Source organism: Mercenaria mercenaria, chromosome 7 (assembly GCF_021730395.1).
Source record: "Mercenaria mercenaria strain notata chromosome 7, MADL_Memer_1, whole genome shotgun sequence".
Classification (NCBI taxonomy): Eukaryota; Metazoa; Mollusca; class Bivalvia; order Venerida; family Veneridae; genus Mercenaria; species Mercenaria mercenaria.
In genome coordinates this window covers 4,081,832-4,102,747 of record NC_069367.1, presented here as the reverse complement: position 1 = coordinate 4,102,747, position 20,916 = coordinate 4,081,832, and the positions used below count along the sequence as shown (strand labels likewise).

Genomic DNA, 20,916 nt, shown 5'->3' with positions numbered 1-20,916 from the left:
AACATTTCATCAATAAATTTTGCTCCTGCAACACATTTTTATCGTCAATTAAACTTGCCAGATATAGACGACCTGTAGTGCCGGTAGAGCGAGGTGTCTGTTGTGCATGCGATAGTGGTCAGCCCGAGAATGAAAGACACTTTTTTTCAGAATGTGTTCCATACAATGACATTCGAGAGAAATAGCTTGGGCCTTTTGGCCATAACATGACAATTGATGAACATTTTTGTAACGTTTTATCTAACATAGACTATAAAATGATAGCCAATTATATCATGGAAGCGTATGAAAAAAAAAGAAACGCTCTTTTGACAAAAACTGACTATGAAATTTCTACGCAATGTTCCTACCAGGAAATTAATTGCTGATAAAATAATAGATATACCGTATTTCATTTCGGTACTACTACATCTGCTGCGTGAAATGTTTGTTGTTTACATACCAAGACATTAACTACCGTTATTTGCTTCATTCTTTAAATTTTTAGTTATGTTAATCTCTAAGATTCCTCTTTTTACAGTTACATTGATTAAGACAATCGTATATTTATATTGATATTTGTAATCTTGTGTGTACTGTAAAGTATAGTAAGTCATTTGTTTCTACAGTGCAAGATAGATATTATTCTATGTTTATAAAACTATATGAAGTTGTGAAAACACATTAATTCATTGTCTATCTGTCCTTTTGTAGAACAGCTGTATTATACCAGTATTATCAAAATGATTTGCACGAAGTCCAAGTTGGAGGAAAAAGTAGGTCACTATGTTGTGGTGGGTCTTTAAACTGCTGATAATTTATCATATGAGAGGTGAATGACTAAAGTCAAAAACGTCAAAAACAAGAAAGTATAAACCTACAACCGTAGTATACTTCAAAGCATATTCACTTTGTAATAACATTTCAGCAACATGCAAACTGTAGTAGTCTCCCCTAACAATGAAGGGACCTTTGCCATAGCCTGATTGTGTAGCAGTTAAAGGGCAGATAATCCAGATTACTTCTACCATCGCAAACTTTTTATTACGATTTTGATCAATCGTTTATTACATAATTTGATATTAGATTTTACTGTTGAATTTGCTCAGTAATTAACTTTTACCCTGCTTTCTAGAATGAACTGGTCCATTATTCAATGTAAGCAATACCATTTATTATTCGAAAGGGTGTTTACTGACCGAAGAGCGAACAGTGCAGACCATGTTCTTAGAATGAACTGGTCGCAAAGGCAGAATCACTTGCTGGTAGCAAACTAAAGGTAAAAAAGGTTAAATGCTAACGCGGTTGATAAAATGAAAACATAAAATTGAAATAATAAAATAATATTTCAATGTTCTTTCATCGATCATGTGATTTACATTGATGTAAATCTAGGGGAGATAAGTGCTGTTTGGAGATAGGCAAATTGTATGTTTTATTATCTCCCTTAATTAGCACTGGTGAAAACATATAGTGACATTAGACACTTTTTCTTTTAGATATTGCATTCGTTTCCTACTTCGTAAAAAACGAAACATATTTCGAAAATACGATTGATTAAAAGTTTTAAGTCACTTTTATTCTATAAAAAATAAATCGTTTTGACGTGTTGAAGTTGTTATTTTCGAAATAATATTTTGTTTTTACGAGAAATAAAATGCATGTTATATCCTAAAACAAATGTGCTGAATGCCACTTCATGGGTTCAGTAGTAACTAAATATTGTACTGTTATCACCTGAATATCAAAGCTGCTGTTAGGATAAAATTTTCAATACGTTCATTAACACCAAAAATTGCTTAGAATGTGACACAAAAAGTAAATGAGAAAGCGTAAAATATTGGTAAAAAAACTCAAGAAGACGGTTGTTTAACATCATACCAAAACTATTGCAAAGTTATACACCTTTCTGCGCAATAATATGGCTAATTCATTAGCATTTCTGGCAAAAATTATCTTTCAACAACTTCGAACCACAGGTCAGTTTTATAACATCAAACTTTTCGAGAGAGAAACAGTTAGCCTTAAAATAGAAAATCACACTGGTTATTCGGGTACCTACTCGTGTGAGCGATACCGCCCTCGTGTGATTTATGTAAATGTTGGTGAACAGGAAATTCACACCTTTAACAGGTTATTATACCGTATTTAACTGAAGATTTGAAAAGTTTTAGTATTGAATGTGTAAGATCATACCTTAACTATATCCGTGTCAAATATCTGTCTAATATAATCTGAATAACTGTGAAAAAAATACGTTTTTTGCTGCAAAAATGAAGATATTTTAAGGCGATGGAATATATTTTCACGATTGGTGGTATTATTTCGGATTATATGAGGATATTTTTGTTTGGAAAATGAAAAGCAGTTAGCCGTTACTTTCATTTCACAAAAACTGGAATCACAGTAAAATTAGATCGATTTTTTCGAAGACAATGTGTAGAAAAAAAGATACCTCTGACGATGTACCATGGTACTATCCTCGTTGTTTCTGTCAATCGAGCGGATACCGTCCTCGTTATTGAAATGAGCATTACATTGAGGCAGACCCATTTTCTAATTTAGCGATAACATGCAATGACCAGCCAAGATAAAGATAAAACTTTGGTCTTTTATGCCCTCCAGCTACTGAAAGCAGCCTATCCGGAGAAAAACTTCTCACATCGCTTCAAATTCGCTATCAACTTAGTATCAAGATCCATCTACATAGACACATTCTTATGTGTATTTTCAATTGAATATTGAATATATTACCGCAAACTTCCGTACATTCTGTCTTGTTATTTAAGTTGTTACGGGGTATAAAATGTTCATAGCAAAAACAAAATTAAATTTGTTCAGAAATTCTATGATTTTTGTCAAATATTTTATTGCGATCGACCCATGTTTCTAAGCTTAGTTTTGAGGAATAAAGCCAGTAATTCGGTCGAAAAGTAGTCGAAAGAAGCCAGTAGTAAACAGATCCTTATTTCTCCATGTTTTGTTTTTCGAAAATTCGTATGGCACAAGTGCTTTAATCACACATTTTACTGACTGCAAGAATACATCATGCTTGCATGAAATGAGATGGTTATGTTTATAGGTCTACACTCCACACTGCAAGTTTTGCGGATCGAAACCGAAAGTAGGGGTTTATTGTGCGTACATGAGCATATTTAGGGTAGCAGACCACAACTGACTGGCAATTTACTAGGAACTATTACACTCCCTCTTTATTTTCATCGGTACTTTAAGTTATGATAGAACTTTCATGAAAAATAGGTGTTGGAAAAAGGGATGTTATATTAACAGGCGCGTAGCCAGGGCATTCTTCATAGTACGCAGAAGTAATGCGTAGTGGTCTTGATATCCTCACCATGATTTTTTTTTATCTGAGAACCGCAAATGGTGCATTTTGGCGTGTATTTGAAGCTAAACACTGCATGAAAACCTTATTCGTTCTAAATTTACTATTTATCTATTTTACTAGGTATGCGTGTAATATTGCACGTGCAATTTGTGGTTTATTGATCCATGTTATATGTGTGCAGTATTCAAAACAGATGGTTGGTGGTAACACACCTTCAAAACATCATTATGATTGAATAACAAGAGATGTTTGTATAAGTATATATTCGAGAGTTGTTAAAAGGAATTTTGCCATAACTCCAAACTGAATACTAGTCAACAAAGACATGCTAAGTTTCATGATATTGTTACAAAATATACCAAATAAGAAACTGATGCCATTTCGTGCTTTGTCATTTTGATCTCGCGCTTCGGGTATCGCCTTCCCATGACAGAGAAGCGTGAAAGACGAAGCGTGAGATCACAACGGCGAAGTGCGAAACTGTGAAAATTTCAGGCGTTAACATTAGCATTGGACAGATTTCGTACCAACAATATTGAATCATAAAACAAGTATTTAAACGTAGCGGGATTGTTGATATAATATTATCTAAACGACATCTAAAACCAAGTATTACACTGAAATCTTGTTTTGATGATTTTTAAAAATGTTGTTTAAGGTCTTTCGAAATATTATACATATAATTTAGTTACGTAATACGCATTGAAAATATTAAATCACCAATTATTTAAAAAGAGCATAATTATCTCACTGTGAATTGGTTGTCAAATACTGTAATATCGTATGACTTGTCCCGGTGTCAATAGCGGTAAGATTTTACTAGGTGTAATGAATGGATTTCTATTGAATTTTATTTTCTATGGAATAATAGTTGATAATTTTATACACTGGAGTACAATTATAACATATATCTATGATATCAAAGGCTGAGCGTGAAGCTATTATATCTTATTTTTTTAATTTATATACCGTTACAATAGTTTCGCGCTCAGCTCAAGATAAAGTAAATATTATGCGAGACAAATTACGTCTGCAGTGTTACACAAAAAGTCATATTCAAATGCTTTTATCCTTAAAAATGTTTTTATTTCCGATTTCTCAACCAACATTTTATTAATTGTTAACACTATTATAATTTTGTTATAGAACTTTCCTCCTAAACAGCGTATGATTGTAATATTTCACATGGTCAGGATTATTACAAAATAAGCAATCAGATAGTAGGATTATGAGATAAATTGCAAAACTGCACCTAAACTGTTATAAAACTACAAAGAGAATTGGTGAATTTCAATGCACGTTAAATCAACTAATCATATAAATCAGTTTGCTATACAAATAATGTTTGTAAGAAACAGGTTCGCTTTATATTTATTACAAACTCAGGTTATAACGAAAACGCACTTGCTTGTCCCGATGAGTTCGCTAAAACCGGAGTTTACTGTACTTCAAACATAATATGAAGTAAGCAATGATAGTGTATGAAGCCATCTCCGTTGCATGACACTAGCCAATTAATTGTGTATGGTTGCCAGATTTTCACTACGCAGCTGCGTATTTGCGTAAAGGTAGCTACGCGCTTGATTAAGATAGGTAAAGAGGACATGACATTTAGTAGGTTTGCAGGTTTGTCGAACAATTCAAGCATTGAGAAATTTGCTTATCATCAAAATGTTGAAAATCAGAGCTAAAAGGATGGGAAATGAAAAAAAGAAAAAAAAAAAGAAAAGAAAACGACGGGAAATTTTGGTGAACTGGGTCCACCCTATGCTTGCTCTGGGTAACCTTTTATACATCATTTCAAAGTTATTACAGCTCGTCTGATACTTAAACTTTAACAAAATATCATCTTACCTGTCTTATCGTCTGTTGCTAATTCTGTATTGCAAATAGTGATTATGAATCTAAGGGGAGTGAGTTAAAGTATAAACAAACCAATTTGCTCTTATATTGTGCCTTTGTATTGTGCCTTTGTAGATTACAAGAAAGCGTTTGAATCTGTCGATCGTATGTGTTTATGGAATGAATTGCTGCAGCATAACATTGGTGACTAAGTCTAAATATGCAATATATGATAAAGCCAAATCTTGTGTAAAGAGTAGCCAAGGTCTATCAAATTTCTTCATTATAGCTCAACTGGTGTACGACAAGGTGAAAATTTATCACCGATCTTATTTTCTGTTTTCTTGAAAGATTTAGTCTCACGTATGCCTAATTTTTTTTCAGTACTAGTGGAATTATCAAACAATGTAAAGGACCTGCTAAATGATGATATTTCAGAAATGTTTTCAAATTATTTTTTACTTTATGCAGACGATACAGTGCTATTTGCAGAATCTGAAAATGATTTACAAACTCCATTAAATGTTATGTCAGAATATTGTTATATTTGGAAACTTACAGTTTATTCCAATAAAACTAAGGTTGTTATTTTTTCACGTGTAAAAATGCAAAATAAGCATACCTTTTATTATAATAATGCGGCAGTTGAAGTAGTAGATGACTTCAGTTATCTAGGAATTTAATTTAACAACAATGGTTACTTCAGTAAAACTAAAATGTATTTGGTTGACCAAGCTAGAAAAAATATGTATGCTCTGTTGAAAAAAATGTAGGAAGTTGCAGCTTAGTATTGATTTACAATTACGTTTATTTAAGTCTGTGGTTCAACCAATATGGATCAGAGGTATGGGATTGTGGTGATGTTAGCATTGTTAAAAGTTTTCAGCTTAATTTTTTTTTTTAAATGGTACTGAAGGGTAAAAATTCAACACCTAATGTCATGGTTTTTTTTGGCGAGCTTGGTATATTACCAATAGATGTTATAATTAGAAAAAGAATATTGAACTACTGGTGTACAATTATTAATGGTAAACAAAAAAAAAGATAAACTTATACTTTACAGGTTCATGTAGAGACTCCATCAGAAAATGTAAATTATTGTTCTTGGATTTCATATGTAAAAGAACTTTTAGAGCAACTTGGATTTGCTGAATACTGGTTGAATCAATCAGTATTTTCACCAGTGTATTTCCGCAATATTGTACAACAGAGGTTGAAGGCCAGTTTATTCAATCTTGGAATGAAAAAAAACTTTGCAAAAAAAAATGTTTGTGTTACAGAATATTTATAACAACCTTTGAGTTTGAAAATTATTTTAAAGTTTTACCAACAAATCTCGCAATATCCATGTGTTATTTCCGATGTAGGAACAATTTGTTACAAGTTGAAAGAGTGATATTTTTTAATATTGAGCTCAATAACAGGACTTGTTATCTGTGTGATAATACATCTTTAGGGGATGAATTTCATTACATTATAGAATGTCCGTACTTAAATTTAGATAGAGTAAAATATATACCAAATGACTTTCAACAGTCAAATGTAATGTCATTTCAACGTTTATTTCATAGTAATGATTCTTTTTAAGTTAGCATTGTTTGTACAGAAAATACTTCAAATTTTTTTGGGAGGAATAGGTTTTTGTCAATAGCAGTTATCTGCTGGCCAGTTAAAACACTGTTTTCAAACCTGGTTAATTCTAAATGTACACCGTCTTTTATCTTTTAGCTTACAAAATATTTGTATCAGATCTATTATGACCGTTAAACTACTGTTTTATTTTATGTAGGCCCTTTAAGTGTTTGTTTTGTTAAATTTGTTGTTATTATAATACTAATGCCCGTATGGGTCCAGTTATAAATAAAATCTTGAAATCTTGAATCTCACAGATTTCCTCCCTTGACGTACATTTAACGTTTACAGCCGCTGTGATGAGTGTGTGAACAAACAATAGAAAGAGATTGGATCTGATAACCAGACTTCCCTATCTGCTTCTTTTTCTTCAGTTAGTCACCTGTAAGACACTTATACAGTAGTGTAGATTGTATGCACTTGTAAATAAGTCGCATAATTAGCACGAACTTAATGGAGGGTGCACCTATAATTACAAGATACGATAAAAGGCAGATTTAGGAAGCCGCAGCCTCTCCCTATACGAATACATGCCCAGAGAGAGGGTCCGATTTCCCTTTCAGGAAGAAAAAGAAGGTCAGTCTTAACATAAGCACTTTTGCACGGTGAGACGACAAGTTTGGTCGCTTTCATAATGAGACAGAAGAAAAACTCCAAGTAGGCAAGATGATAGAATGTGTAGAATAGAGGGTGGGTGTGAGGGAAGATTTGATATTGGTGAAATACTGCTAACTCACTTCTTTACATTTTTAAAGTTAACATTCTAATCAGATAGATCTACTAAAGGTCGGGTTTCACATTTCCAGTTCTTATTTCCAGATCCTCAAAGCGATTACCTTTAATTGCGTTCATTTAAGTATACCGTATTGCGGAAGTAAACGCTGCGGGGAGTTTTATAAATGTTCATTGACATAACGAGGACGGTACCCATGTACAAACGGGTAGGTATCATTGTTTATTTTCATCCATCGTCAGAGGTACCATCAAAAACAGCGACAGGATGCATATAATTGAAATTTTATCAACAAAAATAACTTGTAGGTACACGATCCATTCGTTTTGTAGTTGAGTATGCATAGTTTTACCAAGGAGAGTGCCAAATTCAGTAATCTCAACTTCGACCAAAGAAAAATACGTCTTAAAACGTCAAATTACATGAATTTCGTTACATTTCTTCAAATTTTGTAGTCATATCAATATTATTGAGGACTGATATTTTCAACAGTGCGAATTAATGCATTTCCTCGGACGATTATGTCTTTAAAATGTTCAACAAGCTTAAATATGTGTCATACGTTGGTATTGTTTTTATATACCCCATACAACATACATGTATATAAATCACACGAGGGTGGTATCGCTCACTCGAGTAGGTACCCGAATAACCAGTGTGAAATGAGTCTCTTGAAAAGTTCTTAGACCAAATCATAAAGGCATAAGAGTGTAAAGTTGTATTTTATATATATTATTATAAGCTGTTAACACTGAAGCATCGATTTGTATAAAACATTCCACCGCCTAAATATTAAACCATTAATATCATTGCTGTTAACTGTAACAATGCTATCGCCACTTAAATGTCTTAATCATTTTTCTCTTTCTGATAGATTCTGTAGACAGAAGAACCTTTAGACACGCTATTTGCATCATGACTCTTCTTACGACATGGCGATCCATTTTGATCTAGAAAGCCAGATCTCTCTCTCTCTCTCTCTCTCTCTCTCTCTCACTGAAATATTGCGGCAATTTCTTTTTATTTACAATTATTTAAGACGGGTTTGTTCGGACGGGCTTTTTAATCATTAAATCTTGTTAATTTGTGTTCGCTAATTAAATATTATATATTTGAATTTCTGTCAAACTTTCTTTCTTCCTTGTTGAGTTCAATACCACATTATTATAGGTCCAGTCTTTTCTGTTCTTCAGATCTCAATGATTTTACGGAAATCAGTAATTGCCGACCCGTTTATTAGTCGTCTGCTCGCGAAATTGTTCGTTGTATGTTAGTCACAAACAAATTTCCTAATTTACAGTATCTAAATTATTATGTATTAGACAAGAATAAGAATACATGATAACTGAAGCATTTGAAGACGTTACGCATGTGTTTACGATACTTACTTGTTCAATCGTTTGAATAGACATATCATATTACGGTAGTACAGTCCAACCAAATATATGAATATCCTTTCTTACACTATAGTTAGAATTGAGGGAAATGTAATATTTGAATGTTGAATACTTTTGACATTGCATTATGTGTTTTGTTTTTAATTTGATGGAGTAGTTAAATAAAACACAGAACAATTAGATATAACGGCATAAAATGTAGAAAATCTTTTCATACAGAATTAATTAAATAGGATGGATTTAAGATCAACTTTGGAGAAGGATTCAATTGAATTAAATCAGAAAAATTTGTTCAGTGACTCCAAAAATGTTATACATGAACATCCGAAAATTGATAACATTCAGTGGAGTATAGCGAACGAGCATTTACGCGCATCTGGTAATACGGAACATTATACAACTATTAAAGACACGCTAAATGAAGATATCAGGCCTAGGGACTCTACTGAAATTGGCGACAGGACACTTGATATAAGCCAAAGGGCTGGGTATCCGTATGTGACTTTCAATGGGAGTGAAGGATTTCCTACCCGCACGAATGATGCTACAACTGAATTATATTCATACGCAACCAGAGATGATCATCTTATCCTACACTGGCATGAAAGAGAAGACGAAAACAGATTAGGCCACTCATATCTATCTCTAAATGCAAACGGCCATAGTGATCAGCAGATATCAGAAGATCACAGTGGAGGTAGCAATTATTTTAAATATAATGGAGTTCAGTACCATAACAACAGAACAAATCTTAGATTAAAAGATCGGTCTCCTTTTCAAGAGCCGGGTACCAGTCAAACTTCGAGTCTGTATGACAATCAAAAAGATACCTACCTGGTTCCTCGTCTGGAGAAGGCAAAACATACGAACTTGACTGATATAGATTGGCAGAATAACCACCCTGTATCTGATGGTCAGAATGGCTACAACCAATCTGATAACTCTCAACTTGGCACAAGTACCTATGTTGATAAAGATATTAGGGTATGCATTCAAATTGATATAATTTTATATATGTAAGGGACTTGTAATGTTTGCAAAGCAAATTTTTATGTAGAATGTTACTGCAATATCCATTATGATAAATTGTGATAGATCAAGATCATTATTTTCAATCAAACACTGAAATGAAATCAATGATAAATTACTGTTTGGCTGGCTTCCCGCTCACTTTCCATCACGTTTTATGCGGAAAGAAATTATTAAGTAGATTGACAAACCTTTATCACCCCCAATTAAGCTTAAATGGATATAATTAACTCACTGAAAATTCCTAGTGTTTCTTTTCACCACCGTCGCAAACTAAAATAGTATACTTAATATATGAATAACAATTGTAAAATGATCCTTTTCTTTTTAATTCAGATTCCTGAATGTAGGAATTTGGCTACGGTTATACCGAAAGCAAGAAAGTACAGTAAAAGGAAAATCATCATAATGATTGTAGTAATTCTGCTACTGCTGGTTGCTATTGCTTCTGTGGTTGCTGTACTTTTGATCACCAAACGAACAGGTATAATTACATTCTGTTTGTCACCTAGAGCACACAATGCCTTAAATGATGGCTGTGACTAAATACAGAGTTGGTGCGCCCGTGATATATTACAGACTCCGGTATATACCGGATTAACTAAATTTGAACAAAAATACCTTAAATGTATATATTTTGTAACCATGGTGATTCTAACCCTAACCTTTAGTCAATATATTATGCACATTATACACTAAATGCATGCGGACATGCAAAAAAATGAGTATTTTTGCCGTGCGTTCCATTTGATAATAATTCCGCGCATGCGCCGAATGGCTGCACCAACTCTGCAATGAGAAACATTCTTAAATGATAAGAGCGGTGGTCTTGTCGATATGGTGTCGGCCGCTCAATCCAGGGCTCGCGAGTTCGAGCCTCACTGGGGTCACAAACATGACTTTCATATGACACCAGTACTGGTTTTTCCAGGAAGAGGACTCGAGAGTGGTTCCAATAAGCTTGAAGCTTTAATCACAATCGAGCTAAAACAAATCAGTATCTGGTTTGGTCTTAACCACATCAATGAGATATCTCTATAGTTTGTTGTTTTGCTTTTTTTTCTTTTGTTGTTGTTGTCTTGTTTTAACTGACCTAAATAATGCATTTTGCACTGTTTCATAAGATTTCTGGTTAAACACGTTTAAATTTGATTAGTCATATTTTCGGAAATTCGCTGTGTAAGTGCATAAATATGTGTAAAATCTTAGTGCTATGAAGATTTTTCCAAGAGAAAAGATGTTTTCCCCAGTAAAAGCTTTTTTTGTGACTATCTAATAATTCTTGGTTAAAAAATAACCAGAGGTAGGGATTTCGGCATTTGCCGTTTTATAACGTATTCTCTGTATAAGATTTCGTCAGTCCCCGACTGTTATGAAAAAAAAACAAAAGTAAGTTAATTTTCTGACTGAAGGATGCCGGAATAGGAAATCATGATACGTAATCACACGGAATTTTTTATTACTGAAAGATGCCGAAATAGGAAATGATCATATGTAGTCGCACGGATATTGCCGATACTTGTCACGGCCAACGGACTAAACCCTATTTATTTTGTCAATTTATCAAAACTATTTGAACCAGTATTGCTCACTGCTCGACATATTTGTCAGTAGAGACATTACTAATTGATATGAGACATTTGCATCTAATTATCAAGTCAAAAGACTTATTTTGTTGATGACTTAAAGATTTGTCTCTTTTTTTCAGAAGACCACGACGTTTGTAGTGACCGGGATGAATGTCAATCAAAATGTTTAAAATACCCAGATGTTTCTAATGGTCATGTCAGTTCTACTGAAGAAGTTTATTCTTCATCAATGGTTAATATATCTTGCAATAAAGGTTTTAGAATAGATGGAAATGACACAGCTATATGTTTGGACAGCGGGACTTGGAGCCATGTTGCTACATGTGAACCAGTTGATTGTGGTAAATACCTACCACCGGATCATGTGCTCATATTAGAATCTGGACAAGAGACAAAATTCAACACTTCATTAAGTCTAACATGCGACACTGGATTCCAACTTGCTGAGCATAGCAACAGTTTTGTTTGGTGTAATGGAGACGGACATTGGAGCGGAAATCCTAAATGCGAAAATCTAGGTAGATTTGCATAATATAAATTGAAAATCTAGGTAGATGTGCATAACATAAATTGAAAATCCAGGTCGATGTGCATGATATAAATTGAAAATCTACTTATATGTACGTAATACAAATATGAAAATCTAGGTAGATATAGAGGTGCATAATACAAGTACAAAAATCTAGGTAGATGTAGAGATGCACAATACAAATACGAAAATCTAGGTAGATGTGCACGATACAAAGCACATTATCCAAAATATGAAAATCTCGGTGTATGATCCAAATTTTAAAAATCAAAATACTAAATGAATTTTGAAAAATAAAGTTTTAACATCTTAACACAAAATGTATATAGTTTTGCCAAAAACCTTTAAATACAGTAAACGTGAAAAAAATGTAGCCACTGTGGCAATGCAACGTTTAAAGTAAAAGATGAAAATATTTTCTTGATAAAACTAACATCCCGATCAAAAACAAGAAAATCGTGATACTTAATCTCAGATATGTGATATGAGTAAACAACACATGTAGTATTGTTGTTGTCGTTTTGGTTTTTTTTTTTTTTTTTGTAAAAATAAAACCAGCTACCTTCAAGTTTAACGGTCATACAGTTTTGATTCTTACATTGATAAACTTTAAAATTGTTTTTCTTTGGAACAAGAAGGCGCATAGCAAATTATTTTTTATTTTCATCTACACATATATATGCATACTTTTCAGTTGATTTATTTATAAATCCAAGCGTCTTTCTGATCGGTGAAACATCCCAACTTACTTGTGAATTTCGAAAAGCTGAATGGAGGAAAGTTGTGTTTAGAAGAGCTAGTTGGAATAAAGGTTCAGTTACAATAGCAACAATAGAAAATAACATAGTTTCATACAATCGGACTACATCTAATGACAAAATCAAGATCAAAGACAGTTTTACTCATGATTCGGGTAAAGTTACCATAACATTTGAAACTGTCCAGTGTTCCGATGCGTTTGAAATACCTGGAGATATCAACTTCACATGTGAGGTTCACATGAAGGATAATTTGCATGTGTTTCATGCCGAAAGATTTATTAGAATACAAGGTAGGATTTTTAACTGTTCCCGTTTTATATGCGTTTTGTACAAACATTCCAAATATTTGCTTATCAAGTTAAATGCCGTTCACCTACACTAGACAATGTTACGTAATTAATATCATGTTTATTAAAGCTTAAACAGTACTTCGTTCAAAATGCACACTTAAATATTTATGTAAAGGTCATAAACAGTAGACAATTTTTTCTTGATAAGTTGCATATTTTCGTAAAGGTCATACACCTACAGCACACAATGTTTCGTAATAAATTACACATTTATGTAAAGGTCATATACTCGCAATAGACTAGGTTCCGTTATAAGATACCTAAAATAGTAGCAATGTTTACTAAATATATTCACGATTACTAGCCAGTCATGATCTTTAGTTTTAATACAATTCAACTGGTGGGTTACTGGATCCATTGGTACTGATACTAGTGTTTTCCAGGTAAGCCTGGTGCTCCAATATTAACTATATCTCCGCACGTTGTCGAAGGAGAAGACACAACAAGATCTCTGTTCGTATGTGAAATGCTTTTTGCGAAACCGAATGGTAAAGTGATCATTGAAAGTGACTATGGCGGTACATATACAACATTGTTATCGTCTGTGAATGGTGAATACGAAACTGATGCGGCTTGGATTGAAGACATAAAGACCGCTCTGAAAAACTGTTGGTACAGGATGGTAGTTATTTTTGGCTTGAAAAGAGTTTCAATGAAATGGCATCGGAAACACATTAGATGCATTACAAAGCCTTCTAATTCTAGTTCATTTGATCAGATAGATATCCCACCTGACAACGGCGTTGTTAAAGTTCTACCAGGTATGATTTTTTATACAGTAGTATTATCTAATTAGCATTTTCATAGTATTCTTGTAATTATTTACGATAAAGTTCACAGTCATCTAAATAGTAATATTTTTAATCATCTTTAATTAGATACATAATCATTTAAATAGTATTTTCGCAATTATCTATAATGATGTACACAACAATCTAAATAGTATTTTTAAAACATCTTTAATTAAGTACACAGTCATCCAAGTAGTATTCTCGTAATTATTTACGATAATGTACAAAACCATCTAAATAGTATTTTTAAATCGCCTATAGTTAAGTACTCATTCATCTAAATAGTATTTTCGTTATCATTTATCATAAAGCATACATTCAGACTTCCGCTTTAAACATAATTATGCGAATATCTCAAGTAGACCAGACAAGAATTTCTTTATTTTATTTTACTTTGTTCAATTGTAGAAAGAATCTGCCAGGGTCAAGATCTTGTCTTATACCCTTATAACTGTGGTTTGTATGTTGAATGCGATAAAGATGACAGTTATGATTCTGTATTGGACGTGTTTGCATGTGGAAACGACCATTGTTACCATGTTAACACCGGAGGATGCAGCCAATGTTCTCTTGGAATCGGTTGTTCGGTTACAGGTAGATATCGTTGGTTGCTTTGTATATTTACTAGAAAATATTTCTCTAGCATTATTAATACATATTATTTATTACTGTATAATCCTAAAAAAATACCTATAACTGATATTGCAGTAAGAGCCTTGTTTTGATTTCAGTTTCACACATGTCGTAATTAATTGATAGAAAGGCGGCATGTACAGACACATGCATTTTATATTTCAGACATATACTTCAGAGACGGGGGCTCAAGCGAAATAGGGTCAGCATTAACTATCGTGTGTATTGTTGAAGATTTTAAAAACCTTACGGATATAAAAATTACAAGAGGAAATGGAGAGATGGTTTCGTCAATAAGCACAGGTGACAATATAAAGGGCATTAGCACTGTTCCAGAGATGAGTCACCGTAACAGTACCGGCGGCATGCTTTCAGTACACATAAGCTACCTTTTGTGTGATGATGAAGCTACATACCGCTGTTTTCCAGAAGGAGGTGGAAAATATTCGGATGATGTTATTGATCTCAATATGAATTGTTAATCGTAAAACCTGAACCATTCTAGTCTACTGTTCATTCCGTTTGTAATTTCTCGAATGTCATGTTTTAGACTGTTTGCACGAATTGATAGCTAAGAGCACCAGTTGACTAAATATGTTGTTTTCCTCTTCTCCATGTAAAAATAGAAATATTTGATATTTAAAAATGACCTTCTAAAATATCTGAAGCAAATTTGACAACACTTGTATTGACAGTTTATCATTGATTAGGAGATTTACCAAATCATAATCCATATGAAAAGTCTCCATAGCTAAAATATTTAATAGGGTATAGTGTAAAGTTAGTCCGCTTTCAACAATTTGAAGGAGTATTTGCTGAACTTTCTTTTGTCTTTTGTACATTCAATATGTAAGGCTTGCCAAGAGTCTAAAACTCCTAACTTGATTAAAAGCTTATCAAAACCATACTAAAATTGACCTGAAAGAAGTAATTAAAGATTTTGCATTGTAAACAAACACATCAGTGTACCATCAATATTTTCCACTCATGAATGCACTCAGTTCAGGTGATAATTGTTGATATAATTGTAAATGAGAGGCCCCATTGAATTTTTTTTACAATTTGTTTTGTACATTAATGTGAATATAACATGGCATAACATAAGTTACCCGCTTAGGCCAAAATAAAAAAAAATATATGCATGGCAGGTAACCAGAGTGACCCTATTTTTTGACGCCGACCCTTAGACTTTTTATCGATTTTAGTGGTTATGAATTAGCCTGGGACGAAAAATATCGAGTACGAACTGAAACGTGAAACGCTTAGAATAAAGCGTTTATCGATAGAAAATCCGATATTTAGTAATACACGAAGACAATACACCAAAACAATACGCTAAAGTGTCAATATCGCATTACATTGGGGCATAATCTAAAATTTCGCCGAGAGCTTCTAGAGTAATTCTTCCGCCTACTTCTATGAAAGCAAATGAAATGAAATATTAGCTGTTCGCTTCGTCTAAAGCTCCGCCCATTTTCTTGATGCGTTTGGCGCTTCGTCTAAAGCTCCTCCCATTTTCTTGATGCTAAAAACTCAAGATGAATTTGCAAGTTATGTTTTACATCAAGCGAGATAAAGTTACAAGGAATTTTTAAAAATAAGCCGATTAGCGAACACGGAGCACGTACTGAGTTTGTGCAGGACAGCCCTGTCAGATGGCAGATACAGATGGCGCAACGACAACGTTTTGTCATCCATAGCAGAGCACTTGGACCAGGCAAGGCGTGTACAGAAAACGTTTTAATAAATGCCCATCATTCATTTCCTTCGTCAGAGCTGGACAAAAGGGTAGAGGAGTCAAGAGTGCTAATGTGATCCTAGGCACTGCCAGTGACTGGAAATTGGTCGCAGACCATGAAAAAATGCAGCTCAGTTCCCACAACAGATCATTGTAACCAACCTTAGACCAGACGGGGTACTATGATCAGCTCCAATAAAGCAATTCGTCATGGTGGAACGGACAATACCATGGGAAGAAGGGATTGAAGAGAGCTTTGAAAGAAAGCTTACAAAGTATCAGGCCCTCACAGAAAGCTGTATTAAGAGAGGTTTGGTCTTACATTGTTCACAGCACTAAACAAAACACCTTATAGTTTGTTTAACGTAATGGACCTGTAACGAAAATCGTAAAATTACATATTCTCCATTTGAGCCGCGCCATGAGAAAGCCAACATAGTGGCTTTGCGACCAGTACGGATCCAGGTATAGTCAGGATCCATGCTGATCACTAACGGTTTCTCTTATTGCAATAGGTTTTGAAAGCGAACAGCATTGATCCTGACCAAACTGCGCAGGCTGGTCTGGATCCATGCGGGTCGCAAAGCCACTATGTTGGTTTTCTCATGGCGCGGTTCATATGCTTTTCCAGCTAATTTTTATAGAAAGCAATGATCGTGTGAAGCTACAGTTGCGTCAAAAGAATGTTGAATTGCTTGCATATATATACACGGAAATTGCAGAGTGTCATTACCGATCTTACAACCTTAAAATGTTGCAGTTACATTCGACGACAGTAACTTATTTGCAGCAAAGCACTCTTGAACAGTCAAAGAAATGCTTCAAAATGAGAAAAGCATAAGAAACACTTTCAAAATGATTAATAAAGTGATTAATACAACAGCACTCTACCTATGAGGACTACCTAAGGTTTTTATGTGTTTTCACATTTTTTGGATAGACATGTTATATTGTAATAGATCAAAGTGTAAACCATGTTGTCACCATTGTGAATAAAGAATAACTGTAGTTAGAAAGCAAAAACTTAATTATCTTAAGTAACGTTTTTTAATGTCGTAAAAATTCTTTTAATGGCATTTATTCATTATTTTAATTGATTTTGATGCACTACTAAACTTTCTAGCAGGGCCTCAGCACAACTATTATTGTCAGTGTAAGCCATGAGAAAAGTGTGCATGTCATAAATTGAATACACAGCGATTTAAACTAATGCAGGTCACGTTTTGTCTGCTGATCAGTTGTTGGGAAAAAGACTTGTTAAATATTTTTGTATTCACTGGGCCAATTCGTTTCATTCAAACCGGGACATGCCGGTCACGTGAGAGGCAAGAAAATAATTTTCGCCGGTTTAATAATAAACGGACGCTTTGGGGTACGCCGGCTACGTTAGCTGCAAATAAAAAAAATAAAGTTTATTAGGATTTTCTATTGAGGCCATGTCAAAAAAGTTAGCAAAATATTTCTTGTAGTATGTTTCTACCTTTACTGTTATTAACCCATTTTTTTAGATGTTTAACCGATTTTATATCGCGAATATATATGATTTGCCGGTTTGCCTTTCTCGCTAGACCGGCGCTAAACGGCGTTCGCCGCAAATGTGAAACGAATTAGCCCACTTCAGCCAAATGTTTTATGTTAGCTTCAGTGATTGTGTCCATCCAAAGTTGTTGCCCTTAAGTTTTTTGTACCATCCCTAAATTACATCATTCAGATATTTGAATACTTTAGTAGACTCAGTGATCAGTACAGTGTCTTAACCCAACGGGAGACATTTTGGACGGTCAAACGACACTTGAAATAAGGATAATATTCCAACAGGGAAACCCACATTTAAAGAATGCTGCGGTAAATACACAGAAGTGTATTATTTTTTATTACTGTAAACATGTACACAGTTGCTTGACACATGCACACATGTGCGCATTAACACAAAAGAATGCTGGCTGAAGCTGATGATAGAGGTCGAGGAGGGAGAGGGTGATGCGGGCGTGAGGGGTATTGCAAACATCATTCATTCTCGTAATCCAAGTCTGTTATCGGACTGTTTGCAGTGTGTTCTATGTTTATAGATTTGATTCATTTCAGCAATATAGCTAGTTGTGAGTGTTACTTTCAGGTGTCTTTTCTTCTGTATAACTCCATTATTTGGAATATAAAAACTTTGAATTTCCGCTTCTTTCGTTTTTTCGTTTGTTTTTTTTTCTTATTTTTTCTTGACAGTGAAATATTACTTAGCGACCATCTGTATTAAGCCACCATTTGCCTTAAGCAGTCATTCAGCTGACTTTCTGAATTGACCTTTTCTTTTTATTTCCAACTGTCGTAAGCAGCAACCTGACTTAAGCAGTGACACTATTTCAAGTCTTTGATTGAATGCTTACAAATGTGATACAGGTATCAGCGCACTGCATACGTGACACCTTTCGTGGTATGTGTGTCAATTTATTGATATTGGACACATTTTACATTGCTGTCATAAATTAGTGGCAGATATCCAAGTGTAAATGACTGAACAATATATAAGGAAGTGTTATTTGATATTAATATTTTATTATGCACCGCCAGAGAAAATTAATCTAGCTTGGAGGGCATGAGAAAGTCGCAGTATAATAGAATGTAGAATAATAATTTCTTTATTATGTACTCCATACATACATTTCAATTCTATCTCACAGATCTTAGCTCTATTATTCTCTGATATTATCTTGTTTTATTTGAAATAAAACTTTATATGAATATAATCTGCAACGAAAATTGAAATCATTATTACTTGTTTAAATCATAACTTTATGCAGATTTGTTCATTGAAAATGTCAACAACATGCTATTTTGTAACTGATATGCTTTATAATTATGTACAAAAAGCAGCAAACAAAATCGACTAAACTTTGTACCAACGACAACAAAGTGTATATTAAGCATACTTTAGCAAACATTTAGATATATATCTTCAGGAAAACTTTTAAAATCACTGACTTAAAGCGTAATAAATGGTTTACCGATGATAAGAATAAACTGGATCTTTTTTTTCTTTTGAATAGGGTGTTCCACAATGATGGCTGTAAATTGTCGTGTATCATATCTTTGTACTCAAAGTATCATTTGTCATTCAACGTATTAACCCTTACCCTGCTAAATTTCTAAAATGGACTGGTCCATCATTCAATTTCTGCAGTACCACTTATTACTCAAAGGGATGTTCACTGAAAACCTTCTGACTGAACAGCGAACAGTATAGGGCATGATCAGACTGCACGGATGAGCGGTGGTCTAGTGGGTAAGGTGTCGGCCGCTCAATCCAGGGGTCGTGGGTTCGAGCCCCACTGGGGTCACGACCATGACTTCTCATATGACACCAGTACTGGTTTTTCCAGGAAGCAGACTCGAGAGTGGTTACAATAAGCTTGAAGCTTACATCACAATCGAGCTAAAATAAATTAGTATAAACTAAACTAAACACAATAAGTTGGAGAATAATGTTTTATTTTTTTTATTCGCTAAAATTGTAAAACGGGTTCGTGTCTTTATTTTATCCTCCTTTTTTTCTCTTTTTTTTTTTCTTTTTTCTTTACCTTGACATCGAACTGACACAATTATTTGTCATATAGTGACTTTGCAGTTTTGATGATGGAGGAAGATCCCAGTGACCATTTTGTGCATTATTTCAAGGGAGTGCACCTGGGTTGAACCACTGACCTTCAGGACTTTCTCACATAAAGAATTAAACTCCCTGATACTTATGGACTTTGGAATCAAGTAATTATTGAATGTTAATAGGCTATGAAGAGACTTTATTTCCAGTAAACAAGAAACAATACTTCAATATCCTTCATAGATAGAGGCTCTTTTGTTATTTGCTAAAGCTAAAATTTTATATTTTAACTCCCTGGGGCCGAAATGCGACTATAGGCGTTATATTTTCTACCCCTGTAGCGTCGATATGCGACTATACGCGCGTTATCAGGACTCCCCAGGACGGCGATTGACGAGTATATTCGCGGCACCGAGATCATGATGATTGCGATAAGTACTTGTTGATTTTTGATAATCTTGACAAAAGCAAAATTTCTTTGCATACTGGCTATTATTTCTTTGATGTAATAATTACTAGTTGTGCTAATAATTAGTTCCCTTGTTAAAATAAATGTCTGTAACTATGCGGTAATGTAAATGAAATAAAAAGACGATCTCCGCTGTGTTTCGTTCATACTGTATTTCAAAAGAGTAAAATAATGTCGTCGGCCAGAAATCGTTCTTAAAATGATGAAAATATTTATTTATTATCATGCTGATTCTGAAATATCAGTTCCGTCGGATGATGATTCCGGCGATGCGATTCCATTATCAGATAAATGAATGGTCGGAAAATGTTAAGTTTTAGAAGGCTGAAATATTGGTACACTTACATTACATACGATACAAATGGATAAAAAAATAACACAACAAAGCATGTTTCATAAAATACAAAAAAGTATATGTAAATAAACGCATGTTTGTAACTTTAATAATTATTCAAAGATGGATGTAAATATTACAACTTAACTGTCTCAGCGCGTGACACACA

The 20,916-nt window shown here is 33.9% G+C and overlaps 1 protein-coding gene across 1 annotated transcript; it reads left to right on the top strand.

Annotated features, from left to right (window-relative positions):
- The first annotated feature begins 8,983 nt into the window (after window positions 1–8,983).
- LOC123555111 (uncharacterized) lies at window positions 8,984–19,343 on the top strand. Its single transcript, XM_053547396.1, has 7 exons — window positions 8,984–9,916; window positions 10,298–10,445; window positions 11,670–12,068; window positions 12,774–13,130; window positions 13,574–13,951; window positions 14,390–14,575; window positions 14,780–19,343. The coding sequence occupies exons 1-7, from the start codon at window positions 9,167–9,169 to the stop codon at window positions 15,094–15,096; spliced, it is 2,535 nt and encodes an 844-aa protein (XP_053403371.1). The 5' UTR covers window positions 8,984–9,166; the 3' UTR covers window positions 15,097–19,343.
- Window positions 19,344–20,916: the final 1,573 nt, after the last annotated feature.

Bases quoted from the DNA above. Each gene is read 5' to 3' on its own strand.
- LOC123555111 (XM_053547396.1), top strand. From the start codon at position 9,167: ATGGATTTAAGATCAACTTTGGAGAAGGATTCAATTGAATTAAATCAG. The intron at 9,917-10,297 runs GTATGCATTCAA...TTTTTAATTCAG, and splicing joins ATGTTGATAAAGATATTAGG to ATTCCTGAATGTAGGAATTT. The intron at 13,952-14,389 runs GTATGATTTTTT...GTTCAATTGTAG, and splicing joins CGTTGTTAAAGTTCTACCAG to AAAGAATCTGCCAGGGTCAA.